We start from the raw sequence: 23,271 nt of genomic DNA, 5'->3' as shown, positions 1-23,271 counted from the left end.
TATTCAAGCTGACATTATCTGTACAAGACAGAATGTTGTGGAGATACATAAACATCATCCTGCTGTCTAGGTAATGGGTACAGCCATATACTTTAACCATAATTTTAAGAAGTTTATAGTTCCATTTAATTCCTGAGATAAAACACCTAATTGTAGAGAAGAAGTATAATAAGGGAATGGTTAGTTGCAAAAAATCTAACAAGGCTATATCTGTGGAAGGAGTGTAGTTGAGTTAGAAGGAAGGTGATACTCCTTGCAGTTTGAGAGAGGGCCTTTGTTAGTTTATTAACTGCATTCTTTTTGGTTTTGGTCTGTAACTGTCCTTCAGCATAATGATCTGACAAATGTAACAAGAGTCACATAAGCTGAACTTATCAAGTCTTAAATAGAGGGATTGTTAGTAGCCTAGCCGAGAGTCTACAACACACAGGATAAGAAAGCTTCCAGCTACATTCAAGGTGAAACATCTTCTGGACGTCTCCCAGATTTGGTAACGATCAATCTGTTCATTTTGTGGACACAGCTTGTTAGGTGAAGAACTTTACTATACAACTTTAATATTATATGAATATTACAATAAGTATACCTTTATAGAATCCCTTATTTAATTAAATTTTTGTACTCGTTTGGTATATAAATTGTATTACTGTGGAATCTCCATATTAAAAATAAATCCTGACCCTCAGTGTGTGAAATGTTTCATTGCAGGTCTCAAACTAAACCAGAAATACACATGCTTCCCTGCTTTAAACAGGCCTTTGGAGGCCTGCTGGAAATTGTGCCCATCATGTGGGGGTGGGCTCCCAATTCTTGGTATGAGCTGTAGGGCGGCCTCTCAATCTGATGGAAATGCAACCTGGGAGTTTAAAATTGTCCAGGCCTCCTGCTTGCAACACCATGGGGGTACTTGCCACCATCTCACCCTACACCATTCCCCACCCCATGATTCAAAATCAGCGCATTAAACTCAGCACAACAGTCAATGTGACAAACATAATTATTACAATGCTGAGAGTGCCTGCATGATCATATTTGTATGGTAATAGAGTTAGAACAAAATATTTCTTGAATCCATGCACAAACTCAAGGTGAATAGAATGCTTTACAAAATCTATTGGTCTTACCTCCATTCTAGAGTCAGTGGTATGTATATGTTGGCTTTATTGTGCAAATACAGTAGTAAAATTCTGGCTTGCCAGTGTAGTTAAAAAGCAATGGTAACAGTTACATTATATTTAATAATTTCAACCTACAAGTTCCATGACATAATCCACAAGAATATCTATAAAGCTATAGGTGATTAAGTGTTACAACAAATACTGCGAATACATACTGTGAAAAAAGGAATTCAGTATCACTGAATCTTTTTTTTGCAGCCAGAACCTGTCAAAAATAATGTGCTAAGCACTGTAGATGACAAATTATACATGAGACCATTCAATAAAGGATTACTGGTAATTCTTTAGTGTCACAACTGTATATCAATTTTCAACCAAGAAAATACCTACTCCTTTGACTATTTTCTTTATCTGATGGTAGATTTTTGCTTATAACAGTTTTTGGTGATTATTCAATTTATTTATTCTTGGTTAAATGGTACACTGAGCAGCTCTCTGCATTGTTGCATAGGTATTTGTTACACATAGTCTTACTCGTTTGTAAAGATCATTCTCTGCAGGATAGCATCCTGTGCCTGTGGATAAATTGAGAAACAGAATTTAATGTACAACTCGAGTCATGAATGTTTGCCTTGAATTGTCTTTATTTGAGCACATCAACTTCTGAGGGTTACAATTACCACTTTAGTTTGACCACGACAAATTTGCTGAACACATTTGGGAAAATACTTTCTTGGGTTATGCAATGCTATAATATATACATTTTGAAGCTTTTAAGTAGAATTGGTAATTAATGAGTTGCAGACAATAATGCAAATCACATTCCTGATAAAGCTACAAACCAGAAGCATTTTATAAAATTGAGCACAACCTACTATAAACTAAACCCTTAAACTCATTGTCACATACACCTTTCTAGCATACTACAAGAAGAAACACCATATTTTATTGTGACAAAACATGATTTTGTCCATAGCCTTTCATTCATTGGCTGGTCTGGGTTCTCCTGATAGTCTTTGCTTTAAAAACAAGCTCACTCATGTCTGCCTAATACACACCAATTCAAGAAACCGACAATGTGACTTGCAGGTATCAGGGAGGTTTATATGTCTTAATACTATCTTAAACTGCATCTTGTTTATCTCATTGTTTTGCTCATTGATTCCAATGGAAGTGACACAACTATCTATCAATTAAATTGTTGCAGTGTACAACCAAATGATACTTAAGAGGTTTGCAAAAAGAAGAAGCCTACTTCTTCAGGATTCCTTGCACTCTGCTGCTTTAACATTCACCAGAAATGCAGTGATGGAGTGGGTGTAGCTCTAAGGAAATTCCCACCTCACGTCTACATGATAAGGTTTCATCTACAATTATCCCTCTGTATCATCTCCACTGGTATCTCTGGAAGACTACATTAAACTTTATACAGTCTGACATGATAAATGGATCCAAGCCAGATGGTGAAGAATTAAACTAGACACCACAGATTCTTTTCTTGATCATCAGTTTATTTACAGAATGCAATATTACTGCAGTCTGTTCACCAACACTTGTATCCAGCAGGCTCTCTTTATATTCACTTCAACTCCTAAACTGAACAATGCCCTTCAGCTGTTTACCTTTAATAACATAATTAACCATTAACATGACATACACAGCCTTGAGTAACACAGCAAAAATTACATTGAGAAGGCCTGAAATAACCAGAACAGCCTATAATCAAAGTGCAGACAATTAACTTCGTGGGTAAATTCATCACATGGTGTATTACTGAACACTGCAGACAAGGAACATCCTAAGTTTAATCTTTCGTCTGTGCAGAGTTAACTGTTCTCAGCCAGGCAGCATTTGTGGTGCCACAGTTGACCTCAGTCAGAATTCCTAATCCTGACTGCCAACCAGTGACCTCCTCACATTTTGTTCTAATTTCTGGAACTATTTTTCTTTGAAAATTTGATTTAAAAAAACATTCTTAGTCTATTGTTATGTGCTGTTGGTTAAGAGAAAATTCAAAGAATAACTAAAGTTCATGTGCAACCAGGGAAGACACCAACATGTTGCAACATGGACATTTGACAAAATTATTGACTCAGCCACAAAAATGGGGGCAATTAATACACAAGAACACAAGAAATAGGAGGAGAAGTAGACTATAATGCCCATTGCGCCTGCTCCGCCATTCAATACGATCATGCCTGATCTTGTGCTTCAATTCCACTTTCCTGCCCACTCCCCATATCCCTTGATTCCCTGAGACACCAAAAATCTATCTATGCCAGCCTTAAATATATTCAATGATGGAGCATCCACAACCCTCTGGGGTAGAGAATTCCAAAGATTTACAACCCTTTGAGTGTAGTAATTTCTCCTCATCTCAGTCCTAAATGATTGGCCCCTTATCCTGAGACTGTGTCCCTGTGTTCTAGATTCCGTAACCAGCGGGAACAATCTTCTACCCTATAAAGCCCTTTCAGAATCTTGTATGTCTCAATTAGATCACCTCTCATTCTTCTTATCTCCAGAGAATATAGGTCCACTGTATATAAAGTATATAGCCAACCTAATGCCATCAAATACAGTCCAATTTAAAATACATTTCTCCCTATAAATAAAGTAACTAAGCATACAAACATCAATGGAGAGCAGCACAATTGTATTAGCAGGCAAAACATTATGCATTGGCAATGCAAATTACTTTTGTTGATAAAATAGAGTTAGCTACACCATGTGCTACCGTTGCATTAGCATGTAGCCAGCCAGCTAATCTATTACATGATAAAAACCAGGACTGTGAAAAGTAACAGTCTCTTTCCCAAGCTGGGTTGAATGAAATTTTTTTCGAATTCGACACCATCTTTTTTCACAAGTAAAATAAAAGCGGGAAAAATGTGAATGTAGAATTAGAATTCACAGCTGCCTCCTGAGTCCCTCCCCTGGTCACTGAGGACACTTAAGGCATGTTAGACTTTATAAATGTGTTCTAGTCCAAATATTGAATGAGATATGACTGTGTAGATTGATGTCCTTCGAAGAGTCTAACACCAGAACTCATGCAATATCGCTGTGGTCTTTGTGAAACAGCTCATTTACTAAACTTCCTGTCCTCCTTCATTCTATTATGTTAAATCAGTATTTTTGGGGGAGTTTCTAATGAGGACAAGCAATATCGTTTAATGCTCACAGCAACCTACATTACCAGAATAGGGAGACAGAGTTTAGAAATACTCACCAACATGACTGCAGTAAAACATCCCACGAGAAAAAGGGGGAGCAGTGGCTTTGCCTGCCCCGATACCCCCCAGGCCTGTCACTCAACCGCACCCCCCCCCCCCCCACTCCACCCAATCCACAGCTCAACCTCGCAGTTTGCAGCTTCCTGCACACTGAGCTAGCCTTGCCCAGGTGTGGCACAGTCCAAGGGGAGTCTTTGTGGAACCAGGGAATGGGGAAGGGGGGACCTCCTGCCCTGTGCTGTGTCCCAAATGGTTCCTCCCTCCCCTTCCCCGGGTCCCTTTATAACTGAGCTAAGTTTCCTTTAAAATTTGGGGGTTTGATGTTACTGTTTATTAATCTTTAGTTCCTCCAAAAGAGCTAGAAAGCTGGCAGCCGTTAACCTGGGCCTGTCACCGGGAGAAGCTCTGCAGCTGCCACTCCATCGGTGCAAACGCGGGACCAATAGCTTCTTATGGGGGGTGTTTGACGTCTCCCCACCCACCCACCGGCTCCATTCCTCCTCGCCCATAGCCGGCTCCATTCCTCCCCACACCCGCCGACTCAATTCCTCCCTGCCCATAGCCAGCTCCATTCCTCCCCACACCTGCCGACTCAATTCCTCCCTGCCCATAGCCAGCTCCATTCCTCCCCGCCCGTAAACGGCTTCATTCCTCCTCGCCCATAGCCAGCTCCATTCCTCCTCGCCCATAGCCAGCTCCATTCCTTCCCGCCCGTAAACGGCTTCATTCCTCCCCACACCCGCCGACTCAATTCCTCCCTGCCCATAGCCGGCTCCACTCCTCCCCGCCCATAGCCAGTTCCATTCCTCCCCGCCCATAGCCGGTTCCATTCCTCCCCGCCCACAACCGGTTCCATTCCTCCCTGCCCACAGCCGGCTCCATTCCTTCCCGCTAAGCTGCCAGCTCCATTCCTCCTGTGCACTCAGTTTCTTCTCACCTGCTGTAGGTCCAACATGATCCGAGCGTGCTCCGGTCCCAGCCCGGCACCGAGCGTGCTCCGGTCCCAGCCCGGCACCGAGCGTGCTCCAGTCACAGCCGCGAGCTACTCAAAGATCGTTGATGAGCTACCAGTTGCTCACGCGTGATCAACGTGCTGGCGACCCGTGTTCCAGGACCTAGCCCAATGCCTCGATAATCTTATTTTATAATTAAAAAGGCTTGGTGCAAGACATTTAAAATTACCGAGGACCTCAAAATTTTTACCATGGACACGTTGCCGACCCCTGTGTGCAAAACTGTCACTCATGAATTCTTAGATCAACCCATTCATTAGATATAAAACATATCCTATTGGTCTTCATGATGCACCATTAATATAGTCACACAATTCACTACAATAAAATACTGAAAAATGCCACTGGACTTTCCCAATTGCATAGAACTGCTTCTTTATACTTTGTTTTAAATGGTCTAATTTACAATTATCAATTGGTGTTCTATTTTAATGTTTCATATGATATGTAAAATTAGCATCTGGAGTATGATTGCTACTGCATACGGGAAGATTTGATGATATAGAGGTACCTTGAAAATTTGCAGAAGAGTCGCTAGAAGCAATTTCCATCCAGTCATTTAAATATCTGAAAAACAGTACAGCAGGAATCATTGTTCTTTCATGATTTTCTCTGATACTTAATTAGTATTACAAGTGGTACAATGTAGATAATAGTAGTGCTATATCCATCTTAAATACAGCTCCTATTCTAGGGAGCTTCTTCTAACATCTATCTCATTCCTGAACAGGGTGCAAGAAGGCAGGGGCAGGAAGAATAAAAAAGAAGCATATTATCTAAATGGTGAGAGATTAAAGAGCTCTGAGATGCGGAGGGATCTGGTGCATGAATCGCAAAAGTTTAGTATGCAGGTACAGCACGTAATTAGGAAATCTAATAATAGAATGTTATCGTTTATAGCAAGGAGAATTGAATACAAAAGTAGGGAGGTTATGCTTCAGCTATACAGGGCATTGGGGGGTGAGACCAGATCTGGAGTACTGTGTACAGTACTGGTCTCCTTACGTAATGTATGTAATGGATGTAAATGCGTTGGAGACAGTACAGAGAAGGTTTACTGGACTAATACCTGGAATGGGCAGGCTGTCTTATGAGGAAAGATTGGACAGACTAGGCTTGTATCCACTGGAATTTAGAAGAGTAAGAGATGACTTGATTGAAACATATAAGATCCTGAGGGGTCTTGATAGGGTGGATGTGGAAAAGATATTTCCCCTTGTGGGAGAATCTAGAACTAGGGGTCACTGTTTAAAAATAAGGGGTTGCCCATTTAAGAAAGATATGAGGAGAAATTCTTTCTCTCAGAGGGTGGTGAATCTTTGGCATTCTCTTCCTCAAAAGGCGGTGGAAGCAGAGTCTTTGAATATTTTAAGGCAGAGGTAGATAGATTCTTGATAAGCAAGGGAATGAAAGGTTATTCGGGATAGGTGGGAATGTGGAGTTGAAGTTACAATCAGATCAGTCATGATCTTATTGAATGGTGGAGCAGGCTTGAGGGGCCAAATAGCCTACTCCTACTCCTAATTCGTATGTTCGTATGACTTCACTCATTCAGGACTGGCTTTTGCTCAACACAGAATCTTGATTAGCAAGGGGGTGAAAGGTTATTGCGGGTAGGTGGAAATGTGGAGTAATTAGTTCAGCCATGAACTTATTGAATGGCGAAGCAAGCTCAAGGAGCCAAGTGGTCTACTCCTGCTCCTAATTCGTATGTTTGTAAAAGATTGTCATCTCACAGGTGATCCCTCTCTCACCTGTACCCTACAACATCTTTCCATTGTAACTAATTTCTATGTTTAATAAATACTACTACAGTCAGCGTAACTCTTACTTTTCTAAACATCAAATATATATCTGACAAGGTCTTTGTCTCCATACTGTTCAATTAGGTTGACATCAAATTACATAATCTTACATTCTAATTCATTCCTTCATAAGTCTCAAATCTGTGGACTCTTTATCCCCTCACCTTATTCCTTCTCTACAATTTTCAGACATTTAAAATGTAAGAGTAGGGCAGAATTTTTAACTGACAAGGGAAGGCAGGTTCTGAAAAATGCCAGCAGGCCAGAAACCCAACAGAATCCTGCCCACTTCTGGGTTTTACCAAGGCACATTTGGAGGCATGCGGGAACCCCCATCCGCCATAGAGTTGTTGGTTCAGTCATTTAAGTAATCAATAAATTTAGTCTTTAACCTTGAATTCTGGCCAGTGAATTTGCCAGGGTCAAAACAGGGAGCCATTGATGAATGAAACTGACAGGCTTGAAAACCTTTAAACAATGAAACTGCATCGATGCTGACCTTCCTATGTGAAAGGCTTGTACTCACAGTGCTTGTTCTGTGCGTGTGCTTTCACTGCTTCACAGGTGATTTCCAACTTTTTGGAAGTCATTTCACATTCCTTGGTCTTTATTCACCTTGATCTGATCTTCCCTGTCAGCCTTCACTGTAGCATGAAAACAGCTTATACAGTTCTATGATGAGGAACAAGAGGAGCAGCACCAGCAACACCACTCGGAGCAGGAGCAACACCAGCAGCAGCATCAGTTGGCTTCTCCTCAGCTACATGCCACTCCACAAGTCAGAGGGGATGAACTCAGAGTTCCAGATCAAAGGAGCTGATACCCCCAACACAGGGTCTACAAGCAGTCGATCAGTTTTCTTGACATGCTTGAACACCAGTGCCTCACGAGGCTTAGGCTTTCACTGCAGATCATTGCTGACATCTGCAGCCTCCTGGAACAAGACCTTCTTTACTGTGGATCAGGTGGGCATGTATTGCTACTGGCCATCAAGGTGGCTTTGACTAGAGGGCCACCCCCAGTTCTCGGCCTCTCCTGAAGTTGTGCACTCTCTTCTGCAAGGAGAGAAAGCAGAGAGTTTTTTAAAAATCTGTTTGGGGGAATGTGGGTGTCACTAGCTATGCTAGCATTTATTGCCCATCCCTAATTGCCCTTGAGAAAGGTGGTGGTGAGCTGCCTTCTTGAACCGCTGCAGTCCTTGGGGTGTAGGTACACCCACTGTGCTGTTAGGAAGGGAGTTCCAGGATTTTGACCCAGAGACAGAGAAGGAACGGCAATATAGTTCCAAGTCAGGATGGTGTGTGGCTTAGAGGGGAACTTGCAGGTGGTGGTGTTGCCATGCATCCCATGGGCGGCACAGTGGTGCAGTGGTTAGCACCGCAGCCTCACAACTCCAGCGACTTGGGATCGGTTCTGGGTACTGCCTGTGTGGAGTTTGCAAGTTCTCCCTGTGACCACATGGGTTTCCGCTGGGTGCTCTGGTGTCCTCCCACAGCCAAAGACTTGCAGGTTGATAGGTAAATTGGCCATTGTAAATTGCCCCTAGTGTAGGTAGTGGTAGGAGAATTGAGGGAAGGTGGGGATGTGGTAGGGAATATGGGATTAATGTAGGATTAGTATAAATGGGTGGTTGATGGTCGGTACAGACTCGGTGGGCCGAAGGGCCTGTTTCAGTGCTATATCACTCTATGACTCTAATCTGCTGCCCTTGTCCTTCTAGGTGGTAGAGGTCGCGGATTTGGAAGGTGCTGTCAAAGGAGCCTTGGTGAGTTGCTGCAGTGCATCTTGTATATGGTACACACTGCTGTCACTGTGCATTGATGGTGGAGGGAGTGAATGTTAAAGGTGGTGGAGGGGTGCCAATCAAGAGGGCTGCTTTGTCCTGGATGCTATCGAGCTTTCTGAGTGTTGTTGGAGCTGCACCCATCCAGGCAATTGGAGAGTATTCCATCATACCTCTGACTAGTGCCTTGTAGATGGTGGACAGGCACTGGGGAGACAGGAGGTGAGTTACTTGCTGCAAAATTCCCAGCAACTGACCTGCTCTTGTAGTCACAGCATTTATGTGGCTGGTCCAGTTCAGTTTCTGGTCAATGGTGACCTCTCAGATGTTGATAGTGGGGGATTCAGCGATGATAATGCCATTGAACATCAAGGGGATGATTACATTCACTCTTGTTTGAGATGGTCATTGCCTGGCACTTGTGTGGTGTGAATGTTACTTGCAACTTACCAGCCCAAGCACTGATGTTGTCCAGGTCATGCTGCATATGGACGTGGCTGCTTCAGTATCTGAGGAGTCGCAAATGGGGCTGAACATTGTGTAATCATCAGTGAACATCCCCACTTCTGACCTTATGATGCAGGGAAGGTCATTGATGCAGCAGCTGAAGGTGGTTGGGCCTAGGACTGATCTCAGATCTGATCTGTTAGTTGTGGGATAGCTTAGCCCTGTCTATTGTATTCTGCTTCCGCTGTTTGGCATTCATGTAGTTCTGTGTTGTAGCTTCACCAGGTTGACACCTCATTTTTAGATATGCCTGGTGCTGCTCCTGGGATGCCCTCCTGCACTCTTCATTGAACCAGGGTTGATCCCCTGGCTTGATGGTAATTGTAGAACGGGGACATGCCAGGCTATGAGGTTACAGATTGTGGTTGAATACAATTCTGCTGCTGCTGATGGCCCACAGAGCCTCATGGATGCCCCGTTTTGAGTTGCTAGATCGTTTTGAAATCTATCCCTTTTAGAATGGTGGTAGTGCCACACAACAGGATGGAGGATATCCTCAATGTGAAGATGGGACTTTGTCTCCAAAAGGACTGTGCGGTGGTCACTCCTACTGTCATGGACAGATGCATCTGCGACAGTTAGATTGGTGAGGATGAGGTCAAGTATGTTTTTCCCTCTTGTTGGCTCCCTCACTGCAGAGGCTGCAGATCTAGTCTAGCAACTATGTCCTTTAGGACTCAGACAGCTTGGTCAGTAGTGGTGCTACCGAAACACTCTTGGTGATGGACACTGAAGTCCCTCACCCAGAGTACATTCTGTGCCCTTGCCACTCTCAGTACTTCTTCCAAGTGGGGGATTCAGCAATGATAAGGTTGTTGAATATGAAGGGGAGATGGTTAGATTCTCTCTTGTTGGAGATCGTCATTGCCTGGCAGTTGTATGGCGCAAATCTACCTTGCCACTTCTCAGCCCAAGCCTGAATGTTGTTCAGGTCTTGCAAAATATGGATCCGGAATGCTTCAGTATCTGAGGAGTTGCGAATGGTACTAAACATCATACAATCATCAGTCAACATCCCCACTTCTGACCTTATGATGGAGGGAAGGTAATTAATGAAGCAGCTGAAGATGTTTGGGCCTAGGATACTACCCCGAGGAACTCCTGCAGCAATGTCCTCAGGCTGAAATGATTGGGCTCCAATAACCACAACCATCTTCCTTTGTGCTAGGTATGACTCCAACCAGTGAAGAGTTTTCCCCATGATTCCCATTTACTTCAATATTGCTAGGCCTCCTTGATGCCATACTCAATCAAATGCTGCCTTGATATCACTCTCACCTCATCTCTTGTATTCAAGATCATTACGTTCGTATTAGAACCCTTGGGATGCAATACTGTTTCCTTGCTTTCTGCCATGTGAAAGAGCCTTTTCTGAGTTAGAAATTTGGCTGCAATACTGAGAGTTTTTGTTGGATGCCTGACTGCTAAACAAACCACAAAAAATGGTAGCTTGGCAATGAGGAGGCATTTTTGTAAAGTATGAGGAAGATGGGAAAAGGAATAAGTATACTTCAGTCATGGGAAAGTGTTGAATGGCTGATCATTAAAATAACTATACAAACACTATTCCAGGCTCTAGCATTCCTCCAATACCTCACCAAGTGGCCAATCCTTCACGTGAACCAAGGATAAGTGCTCAAAGAAAATATCTCAGCAGCTCCAGATCCTGACCTCACCCAACATTCACATGCATGCTTTCTAGCGACAGTCATTGGTCAGTGATTAGGAGTGGGAATCATGCCTGTCCTTCACCCATGCAGAGTGCTGAGGCCAACTGTAGCAGTCCTATTGCTGCATGCTGAGATCAGCTAACTAGACTGGGAATCAAACATGGATTCTGATGGTCTATATGGTTTAGTAGCACACAAGGCAGTGCATTTACTCATTGGGCCAACAGGAAAACTTACACCATTTTTGTTTAAACCTAACTTGTTTATTTTGAGTAGCTTTTAATGAGTCTGTAAATGGTTACTAGATTATGCATGCTTGCATTAATATGCATCATTCTTTTAGGTCAAATTTCTTTTACAAAAATATTGTTGTCTTTTTTAAGTTTTCATATCTGGATTATTTATGGTATTTACAGGATCAAAGCGCTCATGGATAAATATGAACAGAAGAATAGGCAGTTGTGTTCAGATGATAATAGTCAGGATTGATGTTTTTTGGCAGGTGGTTAAGGCCCAAGCAGGAAAGAAGTGCAGTTGAGATGTTTTAAATATTAGGCACAAGCAGTAGGTAGATAACTTGAGACATTTTGTGATATTTGGGTAGTAGTGTCTTTGTGTCTGAAGCATGCAGCAAGACCTGAACAACATCCAGGCTTAGGCTGGTAAATGGCATGTAACATTCACGTCACACAAGTCCTAGTCAATGACCATGTCCAACAGTGAGTGGCATTACCACCACCTAATCTCCCACCATTGACATCATAGGGTCACCACTGACCATAAACTCAACTGCACCAGTCATATAAAGGCTATGGCTACTAGAACAGGTCAGAGGCTGGGTTTTCTGCATTAAATTCCTGGACTCCTGAATCTCCAAAGCCTCCCCACCACCTACAAAACTCATCAGAAGTCTGATGGCATACTCTCCACTTGTGCTCAAGAAGGTCAACACAATCCAGAACAAAGCAGAATGAAGCAGGCTGCTTGATCAGTGCCCCCCCCCCCCAAATCCACCAACTAAAACATCCAGTCCCTCCACCACTGGTGTCCCATGGCTGCAGAATGTATGATCTATGGCAAGTTGCCAAGGCAGATTCAGCAACACCTCCATCACCTAGGACAAAGGCAGTGTGTGTGTGTGGGAACACCCTGTTTATCTCGAGAGTATTGGAATACAAAAGGGAAATTATGCTTCAGTTGTACAGGGCCATGGACAAATCCCATTTAAAGTATTGCATTCAATTCTGGGCACTGCACCTGAGGAAGGATTTTTTTCGGAGCTGAAGCAGGGGGCAGTACAGACTTACCAAAATGATACTGAGCTTAAATGGTTAAATTATGAGGACAGGTTGCATAAACTTGGGTTGTATTAGCGTGAGTTTAGAAGGTTGAGGGTGATCTAATGAGGTGTTTAAAACGATTCAGATACAGAGAAGCTATTTCCTCTGTTGGGGAATCAAGAGCAAGGGGTCACAGTATTAAAATTAGAGCTAGATCATTTAGGAGTGAAATCAGGAAGCAGTTTTCATATAAAGGATAGTGGAAATGTGGAATTCTCTGTCCCTAAGGATCTGGATGTTAGCTCAATTGAAATTTTAAAGTCTAGATTGACCGATTTTTAGATGAGGAGGAATTTCTTCACTCAGTAGGTTGTGGATCTTTGGAATTCTCTACCCCAGAGGAGTGTGGATGCTCAATCATTGAGTATATTCAAGACTGAGAGGGGTAGATGTTTGGACACAAGGTTTATGAGGATGAGGAAGAAATGTCATTTGTGGTCGAAGATCAGGCATGATATTATAGAATGATGGAGCAGCCTAACAGTTTTTCCAGCTAAAGGGGCGGGAAGAAATCCTGCAGCCAGAAGGCATGCACCCTGCTGTAGCATTCTACATCTACACTTATACAGCAGTGAATTAGAAGTGATCCACTGTCTTCCACTGAACTTTCAACCAAGATGAAACCTACAAACAGGCTTACAACCAACAAGAACTTGACTTCTGAGAGAATTCATCAGGTTTACTGTGACCCCCCCAAAACCTACCCCCCACTTACCATCGCTTACCCTTTTTCCTCTCTATCTGCTTCTTCTTGTGTGTGCACGCGAGCAAATGCGTGAGTGGATGCGGTTGTGACAAATTTCAGGTTAAGGCGTCTTGATCAATAAATAACTGATTTTCTGTTTTAAACCTACAAGAAAACTTGTCGCTATCTGTTTATTTGGCAAACAAAACACAAAGGAGTTAAACCCTAATAACATAACACACTTGCTGCGGTCAGGTGGGAGCCAAATAGTGGGAACCAGCCAAACCCCTCATCACATGGCTGTAACACAATGTAATCACTATAGAATGATATGTATATTATTCAAAGAGAGTGAAATAATAGAATTCTTTTGCAGTTCTATTGCAGAAGTACAATTAAGAGTCTTATGCATATTATAAAGATGTATCTTCCATGTGCTTTGTTGACCTAACTCTAGTCCCAAGAACTATAACTATAATTTATGTATCTGAAATGAAATAAGGTTGATTTACTTTTCAAAATTCAGTGCATTGGTCCATTCAAGCAGTTCATCCACCTCCCAATCTAGGACTGCATTTGGGCCATTCTGCTCTACACTGTTGATTACTCCTTCTGTTGCTCTCTGCACCAGGACAGCTGTATTTGGATCCTGTGTCTGGGCCTGCAGCATGCCCTCATGGTACCTGGAATACATGAAATAAGTTAATATGATGAACAGAGCCCTGCTGCTGTTTTGTATTGTGACTGCAAAACCAACAATGGATTGAAAACATTCTCAGTAATTTACTGATCCAAATTGTGGATGATCCTCTGCCTTATGTAAAAGGAGCAAGGTTAACTGGATTTTATTTTTTGTTATTCGTTCCTGGGATGTGGGCGTCACTGGCTACACCAGCATTTACTACCCATCCCTAATTGCCCTTGAGAAGGTGGTGGTGAGCTGCCTTCTTGAACCGCTGCAGTCCATGTGGGGTAGTTACACCTACAGTGTTGTTAGGAAGGAAGTTCCAAGATTTTCAGCAACAGTGAAGGAATGGCGATATAGTTCCAAGTCAGGATGATGTGTGGCTTGGAGGGGAACTTGCAGGTGGTGGTGTTCCCATGCATCTGCTGCCCTTGTCCTTTGAAGTGGTAGAGGTCGCGGGTTTGGAAAGTACTGTCTAAGGAGCCTTGGTGCGTTGCTGCAGTGCATCGTGTAGATGGTACACACTGCTGCCACTGTGCATTGGTGGTGAAGGGAGTGAATGTTGTGGATGGGGTGCCAATCAAGCGGGCTGCTTTGTTCTGGATGGTGTTGAGCTTCTTGAGTGTTGTTGGAGCTGCACCCATCCAGGCAAGTGGAGAGTATTCCATCACACTCCTTACTTGTGCCTTGTAAATGGTGGACAGGCTTTGGGGAGTCAGGAGGTGAGTTACTTGCCGCAGGATTCCTAGCCTCTGACCTGCTCTAGTAGCCGTGGTATTTATATTGTTACTCCAGTTCAGTTTCTGGTCAATGGTAACCCCCAGGATGTTGATAATGGGGGATTCGGTGATCATAATGCCATTGAATGTCAAGGTGAGATGGTTAGATACTCTTTTGTCGGAGATGGTCATTGCCTGGCACTTGTGTGGCATGAATGTTACTTGCCACTTAGCAGCCCAAACCTGGATATTGTCAAGTCTTGCTGCATTACTACACAGACTGCTTCAGTATCTGAGGAGTCATGAATGGTGCTAAACATTGTGCAATCATCAGTGAACAGCCCCACTTCTGACCTTATGATTGAAGGAAGGTTATTGATGAAGCAGCTGAAGATGGGTGGGCCTAGGACACGACCCTGAGGAATTCCTGCAGTGATGTCCTGGAGCTGAGATGATTGACCTCCAACAACCACAACCATCTTCCTTTGCACTAGGTATGACTCCAACCAGTTGAGAGTTTTCCCCCTGATTCCCATTGACTCCAGTTTTGCTAGGGCTCTTTGATGCCATACTCAGTCAAATGCTGCCTTGATGTCAAGGGCAGCCACTCTCATCTCACCTCTTGAGTTCAGCTCTTTTGTCTATGTTTGAACCAAGGCTGTAATGAGGTCAGGAGCTGAATGGCCCTGGCAGAACCCAAACTGAGCATCAGTGAACAGGTTATTGCTTAGCAGGTGCCGCTTGATAGCACTGTTGACAACACGTTCCATCACTTTACTGATGATTGAGAGTAGACTGATGGGGCTGGGTTGGACTTGTCCAGCTTTTTGTGTACAGGACATACCTGGGCAATTATCCACATTACCAGGTAGATGCCAGTGTTGTAGCTGTACTGGAGTAGCTTGGCTAGGGGCGCGGCAAGTATTGGAGCACAGGTCTTCAGTACTATTGCCGGAATGTTGTCAGGATCCATAGCCTTTGCAGTGTCCAGTGCCTTAAGTCGTATCTTGATATCACGCAGAGTGAATCTAATTGGCTGAAGACTGGCATCTGTGATGCTGGGCACTTCAGGAGGAGGCCGAGATGGATCATCCACTCGGCATTTCTGGCTGAAGATTGTTGCAAATACTTTAGCCTTATCTTTCGCACTGATGTGCTGGGCTCCCCCATCATTGAGGATGGGGATATTTGTGGAGCCACCACCTCCAGTCTCCAGCATTCACAACTGGATGTGGCAGGACTGCAGAGCTTAGATCTGGTCCGTTGGTTATGGGATTGCTTAGCTCTGGCTATCGCATGCTGCTTATGCTGTTTGGCACACAAGTTGTCCTGGGTTGTTGCTTCACCTGGTTGACACCTCATTTTGAGTTATGCCTGGTGCTCTCCTGGCAGGCCCTCCTGCTCTCTTCATGATGGCATCACTAGTAGGAGTTTTTGCTGCCCCACCTCTGTAGCCTCAAGCAACTTAACTGCTGTCAAGATGCCAGGGTCCAGTGGAACAATGGAACTGGGACCCATAGGGGAGACCTGACAAAACCAGGTTGGGGGGTGGGGGGGTAAATAGAGGCAGCATCCTTCTCTCAGAGTAGGTGCTGCACTCATGCCCACTGCCAATTTAACTGGCATCTTTAACTGCAGTTTCATGACGCATGACCAGTGTCAGGCTCACCAGAAAAACCTGTCAGGAGGCAACAGCACCACGAGAAGGGGGCTGAGAATGTAAGATTTAATTTTTTTTAATGGTTTCCCTGTTGGCCATCAGACCCCACAAAGGAACCTTCCACCTCTCCGATTGTAATTATCTCCCGATGCATCCACCTAACTGCCAGGGACAATTATTTTATTTATTTAGAGATACAGCACTGAAACAGGCCCTTTAGCCCACCGAGTCTGTGCCGACCACCTACCACCCATTTATACTAATCCTACATTAATCCCATATTCCTACCACATCCCCACCATTCTCTTACCACCTACCTACACTAGGGGCAATTTACAATGGCCAATTTACCTATCAACCTGCAAGTCTTTGGCTGTGGGAGGAAACCAGAGCACCTGGCAGAAACCCACACAGTTACAGGGAGAACTTGCAAACTCCACACAGGCAGAATCCAGAATCGAACCCGGGTCGCTGGAGCTGTGAGGCTGCGGTGCTAACCACTGTCCCACTGTGCCACCCATGGACAAGAGACTCACATGGGAAATGAGAACCAGGTGTTAATATGGCCCAGGCCTCACAACAGCATGCCCAGACATGCATGATGCTTGTCCTGTCATCCCCATGCACCCTGAGTTAGAATTGGGCTTATTGTTTCTCATCTCAAGTATAATCCTGGTGGATCTATGTAGCTTGTTCCCTTTGATTTTAATGTCCTTTCTATAACCCAAAACTGCAGACAATACTCTAACTGTGGCCCAACCATTTATCATTACCTCTTTGCTCTTACATTCTATACCCCTATTTATAAGACCCAAAATGCTTGTGATCTATTTTATGACTTTATCTACTTGCACTCGCAATTTCAAGGAATTACATATTTGAGTTCCTCGGTCCCTCCGTTCACGTGCACTTTTCAGTGTCCTTCAATTGACTGAAGTGCCAGCCTGGCTCATTGGTAGAGGGTTCTTGCTTCTGTGTCAGAAGATTATGGGTTGATGCCCTACTCCAAGAATTAGAATTAACCTACTCTGGCACTCCAGTAGGGATTTGAGAAACTGATGCAATGTTGGAGTTGGTGTCTTTTTGGTTGAGACAGAGGAGCATGGAATTCTCTCAGTATACTGGGTAGCATAGTTCAGCTTCAGTGGAGGCGGTGGTATGTGTGGCATGTTCTTCAGCAACAATATTTGAGAGCTGGTGAGTAGTAGGAGAGATGCATTACTGGAATTAGTTTTCAGTCAATTTGCACTTGCCTGTACATTATCTCCATCCATGTCATTCTGCTTCTCTTCCCTGTTCTCTCTCTGCGGTCCTGTAGTTCTAAGGGTGTGCTCCTCATCCTGTTCACTCTTTAAATGGCTAAATTGTGCAGCATGCAGCTGCCTGTGATGATTTTGGAGATTTTGGGTAGGCTGTAGAGCAGCACCCTGCCCAAGTGGACCACACAATTGAATTATTTCTTCAGCATCCTCATAGTGTGCTCCACATGAACTCAGAATGCCAGTGTGATGTTTATTGTATCAGTGCTCTTCCACTTTAATGGGGCTTCTAATAAGGGGTGATCAACCAAGACTATGAAAGGTAGCCCTGGTCTCTCAACAGCCAGCTGTTCTTTATAGCTGTTTTGTCAATTATCTTAAATCTGGTTCCTCTGACTATCGACCCAACTCCCAGTGGAAACAGTTTCTCCCTATCAAATTCTTTCAAAATAATGAACAACTATATTAAATCTCCCCTTAACCTTCTCTACTCTAAGGAGAACAAGGAGCGATGTTATCTCTGGTGTCCCCCAAGGTGTCCTTGGACCCCTCCTGTATTTCATCCACATGCTGTACCTCAGTGTCATGTACGCTGACGCCACCCAACTCTACTTCACCTCTCTCAACTCCTCTAAATCATCAGACTGCTTATGCAACATCCTGGAAGAGCAGAAATTTCTTCGAATTAAATATTGGGAAAACTGAAGTCATTGTCTTCAGTACCCACCACAGAGCTCTCTCCCTCACCAATGATTCCATTCCTCTCCCTGGCAACTGTCTGAGGCTGAACTAAACTGTTTGCAATTTCAATGTCACATGCTGTCACTAAGACTGCCTATTTCCACCTCTGTCTCAGTTCTTCTGCTGCTGAAACCCTCACTCATGCCTTTTGTCATGGAAGTGTTTTTTTCTCTGTTTAAAAAAACTAAAGGGGGTCTGTGTGCCTTTAAGACTGAGAGCAGTTTTTATATTCTCTGGGAACAGTATGTGTGCTACAAGCCTGTTTCCTAAGCAACAGTAAGAGGGAGAGGTCACATGCTGTATTGTATTTGTTTGAACCGGTTTGAACTGGCAGACCAGTGAAGCGTGCTCTCCTGAAGGAAGGAAGAATTTGTCTCTCTCAGCAGAAAATCTACATTGGCCTACAGGCTGTGTTTCGCCCAAAGAGGAAAAGACCCCTGGAAAGGAATCTTTGCATTACTGGAGGTAGCAAATTCCTGTTTACTCCTATCTCTAAGATGTCTCTACATCAGGAGTGACTTTCTGTTGCATTTCGTGTTTCTGGGAGTTCTGGAAACTCAGTAAAGTTTCCACTGATAGACTGCTAGTTCAAAAATCTAAATAGACCTGTTGTTATACTCCTTGTTGAAAGATCTGTGTGATGCCTACTGCAGCTGAAGTACCTTGAGTGCCTATCCATTGCAGACTGTTCATCAAACCCATCCGGAGACATCAAGTGGCATCTGACTATTTGACTCTGGGACACCTCACTGAACCGGAAGCATAACCCGCCAAAACTTACAGAACAGTTGTTTTATTATTCCTAAGAAACAGCTCTAATTTAAAACATCATTTTAGAACCAGTTAACCGTTGGTTTTTGAATATATGTGTGTGTGCATGAAGTTTAGGAGGAATAAGAAGTTATAAAGTCTTTTCAGACATAGATTTATCTCAGTATTGTTTAAGATTTAGTTTATTAATAAATAATTAATTTGTTGTTGTTTAAAGATACCTAGTTTGATGTGTTTTATTCTGGGGGTTAATAAAATGTTTAATTTGGCTAATTTCCGGTAGGTGGAAAACTTTAATAATATGCTGTGACCTGTGGAATAATGGGACTGAAATGACGGTGCATTACTCCTGTCTCTGATGTAACACTTTACTTTTGTCAGATCTGACTATTCTAACGCATTCCTTGTTGGCCTCCCACATTCTACCCTCTGCAAACCTGAGCTCTGCAGCCTATGTCCTAACTGGCACTAAATTCCGTTCATCCATCACCCCTGTGCTCGCCTACCTACACTAGCTCCTGGTTAAACAACACCTCAATTTTAAAATTCTCATCCTTGTTTTCAAATCCCTTCATGGTCTTGCCCCTCCCTATCTGTGTATTCTCCCCCAGCCCTACAACTCTCCGAGATATCTGCGTTCCTCTAGTTCTGGCCTCTTGACCATCCCCGATTTTAATCGTTCCACCATTGGTGGCCGTACCTTCAGCTGTCTAGGGCATAAGCTCTGCAAATCCCCCCCCTAAACCTCTCTGTTTCTCTACCTCTCTTTCCTCCTTTAAGACAATTCTTAAGATCTACCTCTTTGATCAAGCCTTTGGTCATCTGCCCTAATATTGCCTTACGTGGATCAGTGTTCTATTTTGTTTTATAATGTCTTTGGACATTTTATTACGTTAAAGGTTCTATATAAATATGTTATTGTTGTTGTTGTTGTTGAACAATCCTAGCTTCTCCAATCTCTTAATGTAACTGAAGTTCTTCATCCCTAGTCCCATTCTGGTAAATCTCCTCTGCACCTTCTTCAAAGCCTTAACATTCTTCTGAAAGTGTGATGCCCAGAATTGGACACAATACTTCAGCTGAGGCCTAACCAGTGTATTGTAAAAGTTTAGCATAACGTTCTTGCTTTGTACTCTATGCCTTTACTAATAAAGCTAAGGATCCTGTCTATTTTTTAAACAATCAACTTGTCATGCAAAATCAAAGATTTGTGCATGGGAACCCCCAGTTCTCTCTGATCTTGAATCCCCTTTCAAATTTACCATTTAGTTTATATTGCCTCTCCTCATTCTTCCTTCCAAAATGTATCACATCACATGATTCTGCATTAAATTTCATCTGCCATGTGTCTGCCCATTCACCAGTCTGTCTATGTCCTATTTCAATGGAGGAAAGGTATGGTCAACTATGTCAAAGGCTGCAGAGAAATTGAGGTGGATGAGGGAGGGAATAATGCACCCCAGTCACAATCATGATCACAGAGGCTGACATTTATTTAGGGCTGCTTCGGTGCTGTGGCAGGAATAAAAACTTGATTGGAAAAATTGAAACCTGGAGTTATGGGAAAGACAGACATCGATTTGGGAGTCATCACAATGTTCACAAACTTGTCGGGATGGGGCTTGGGGCAGTAGACAACAAGGATTATAAAAGAGAGAGGCAAGAGGGATGTAACAAGGTGAGGTGTTTGAAGGAAGCAGAAGTATCAAAGGAGTAGTGGAAGCAGCGAGAGAGAGAACGGCGGGAGTGGAGCTTTAAAAAGCGTGCCAAAAGGACAGTCAGAGACCAGAGAAAGAGACGCAGAGAGAAAGAGAGCATGGCAGGAGCGGAGCAGGGGGGAAAAAAATTGAAAAGTGAAATCAGAGTGACGTCACAATCGAGAGAGATTGCTGGGAAACAGAAAGCGGCTGGGGTGAGTATACAGGTAAGCTTTTAATTTATCTTAATCTCAATCAATCAAATATAAAATAAGACTTGATCGATTCAGTATCATATAAACGAAAAACTAAAGTGGATTTTATAATTTATAATACAGAGTGAAAGAGAGAGACCAGCAGAGAGTGTATTCGCTCAAATCTGGACAACTTAAGACATAAGCTGTATTAAGTATTATCAGCGTTTATCAGTATTTGTAAGGTTTACTATTCGTGGTAAGGTTTATTAGAATTGGCAAGCTTTATTAGCATTGGTAAGGTCTATTACCAGTAGGAAGGTCTATTCATCTCTGTAATCAAGAAAAGTATAACGTTAGAACAAGTAGGTAGCTGGTAAGTATTTTGAACAAGTGAGTAGCTGGTGAGTATTTTTTTGAATAAGGTTTATTTTAACTAGTGAACTGTATTGATTTTTAGTAGGATTTTTCAGTACTAGCAAGGTTTTATTAATAATTCTTCGGTGTTGTAGTATTGGTAAGTTTTTTTTTTAGCAGTAACAAAGGAGCAACTAATAAATAAAGGCATGGCAGGGGTGCTTCAACCTCAAGAGTGCACCTCCTGTGCTATGTGGGAGCTCCAGGATACTTCCTGTATCCTGGAGAACCATTTGTGCAGGAAATATTGTCAATTGCAGCAGCTTGAGCTCCAGAGTTTGGAACTTGAGCAGCAGCTGGTGACACTGCGATGCATTCATGAGGATGAGAGCTACGTGGATAGCACATTTATAGATGTGGTCACCCCACAGCTTAAGAGTATGCAGGGAGAGGGAATGGGTGACCACCAGGCAGTCAAAAAGAATCAGGCAGGTAGTGCAGGAGACCCCTGAGTGCATCTCACTCTCCAACAGGTATTCAGTTCTGAATACTGAGGAAAGTGATGCTTCACCTGGGGAGTGCAGCCGGAGCCAAGTCCATGATACCACGGGTGGCTCAGCTGCACATAGCGGGGGGGGGGGGGGGCGGGGTGGGGTACAGGGAAGACTGGAAGAGTCACAGTGATGGGTGATTCAATACTCAGGGGAAGAGACAGGCGCTTTTGCGGCCGCAGACGCGAATCCAGGATGATGTGTTGCCTCCCTGGAGCCAGGGTCAAGGATGTCACTGAGCAGCTGCAGAGCATCCTGAAGTGGGAAGATGAATAGCAAGCAGTCGTGGTCCACATTCGTGGTCCACATCGGAACCAACGACCGAGGTAGAAAGAGGGATGTGGTCCTGCAGTCAGATTTTAGGGAGCTAGGTAAGAAATTAGCAAGCAGTACCTCAAAAGTAGTAATCTTTGGATTATTCCCATGCCACCCACAAGTGAGTATAGAAATAGAAGAATAAGACAGATGAATGCGTGGCTGAAAAGATGGTGCAGGAGGGAAGGCTTTAGATTCCTGGGACATTGGGGCCGGCTCTGGGGGAGATGGGACCTGTACAGGCAGGACAGGTTGCACCTGAACAGAGCCAGAACTGAGTTCCTTGCGGGAAGTTTTGCTAGTGCTGTTCATTTATTTAGAGATACAGTACCGAAACAGGCCCTTCGGCCCGCCGAGTCTGTGCCGACCATCAACCACCCATTTATACTAATCCTACACTAATCCGATATTTCTACAACATCCCCACCTGTCCCTATATTCCCCTACCACCTACCTCTACTAGGGGCAATTTATAATGGCCAATTTACCTATCAACTGCAAGTCTTTGGTGGTGGGAGGAAACCGGAGCACCCGGCGAAAACCCACGCAGACACAGGGAGAACTTGCAAACTCCACACAGGCAGTACCCAGAATTGAACCTGGGTCGCTGAAGCTGTGAGGCTGCGGTGCTAACCACTGTGCCACCACTGTTGGGGAGGGTTTAAACTAGTTTGGCAGGGAGATGGGGACCTGAGGGTAGACTCAGCTGGGACAAAATCAGATATGAAAATGGGAGGCAGAAAATTAATGGATGAGTCTGGAAGACAGAGGAAACAAAGGTTAGAAAATAAAAAAAAGAGTTTGGCAGTGCTCAAGGGTATCTATTTCAATGTAAGGAGCACAGCAAATAAAGCAGATGAGCTGGGGGCACAGATAGACACGTGGCAGGATATCATAGCTATTAGAAACATGGCTTAAGGAGGGACAGAATGGCAGCTCAACGTTCCTGGTAACAGGATTTTCAGATGCAATAGGGAGGGGGATAAGAAAGGAGGAGGAGTGGCAATTTTAGCCAAAGAAACTATTACAACTGTGAGGAGGGATAATATGTTGGAAGGTTCATCAAATGAGGCCACATGGATTGAGCTAAGGAACAAAAAAAGGGCAATAACACTGCTGGGAGTGTACTATAGACCCCCAAACAGTCAGAGGGAGATAGAAGAGC

At 43.6% G+C, this 23,271-nt stretch overlaps 1 protein-coding gene across 6 annotated transcripts in view; it reads right to left on the bottom strand.

The window, feature by feature from the left end:
- Window positions 1-1,161: 1,161 nt before the first annotated feature.
- c6h11orf65 (chromosome 6 C11orf65 homolog) overlaps window positions 1,162-23,271 on the bottom strand; it is a 125,476-nt gene continuing 103,366 nt past the window's right edge. For 5 of the 6 annotated variants that reach the window (XM_068032852.1, XM_068032856.1, XM_068032853.1 and 2 more), the window contains exons 8-10: window positions 13,670-13,840; window positions 5,879-5,934; window positions 1,162-1,693 (exon numbers count right to left, since the gene is read on the bottom strand). In XM_068032852.1, coding sequence (XP_067888953.1) covers window positions 1,590-1,693; window positions 5,879-5,934; window positions 13,670-13,840 — 331 coding nt within the window. In that variant the 3' untranslated portion in view covers window positions 1,162-1,589. The remainder of the gene's footprint in view (window positions 1,694-5,878; window positions 5,935-13,669; window positions 13,841-23,271) is intronic. The other variant, XM_068032857.1, reaches the window with a different exon arrangement.

The sequence above is a fragment of the Heterodontus francisci genome, chromosome 6, assembly GCF_036365525.1.
Source record: "Heterodontus francisci isolate sHetFra1 chromosome 6, sHetFra1.hap1, whole genome shotgun sequence".
Lineage (NCBI taxonomy): Eukaryota > Metazoa > Chordata > Chondrichthyes > Heterodontiformes > Heterodontidae > Heterodontus > Heterodontus francisci.
The sequence above is the reverse complement of the archived record's forward strand: the minus strand, read 5'-3'. Positions and strand labels throughout refer to the sequence as shown.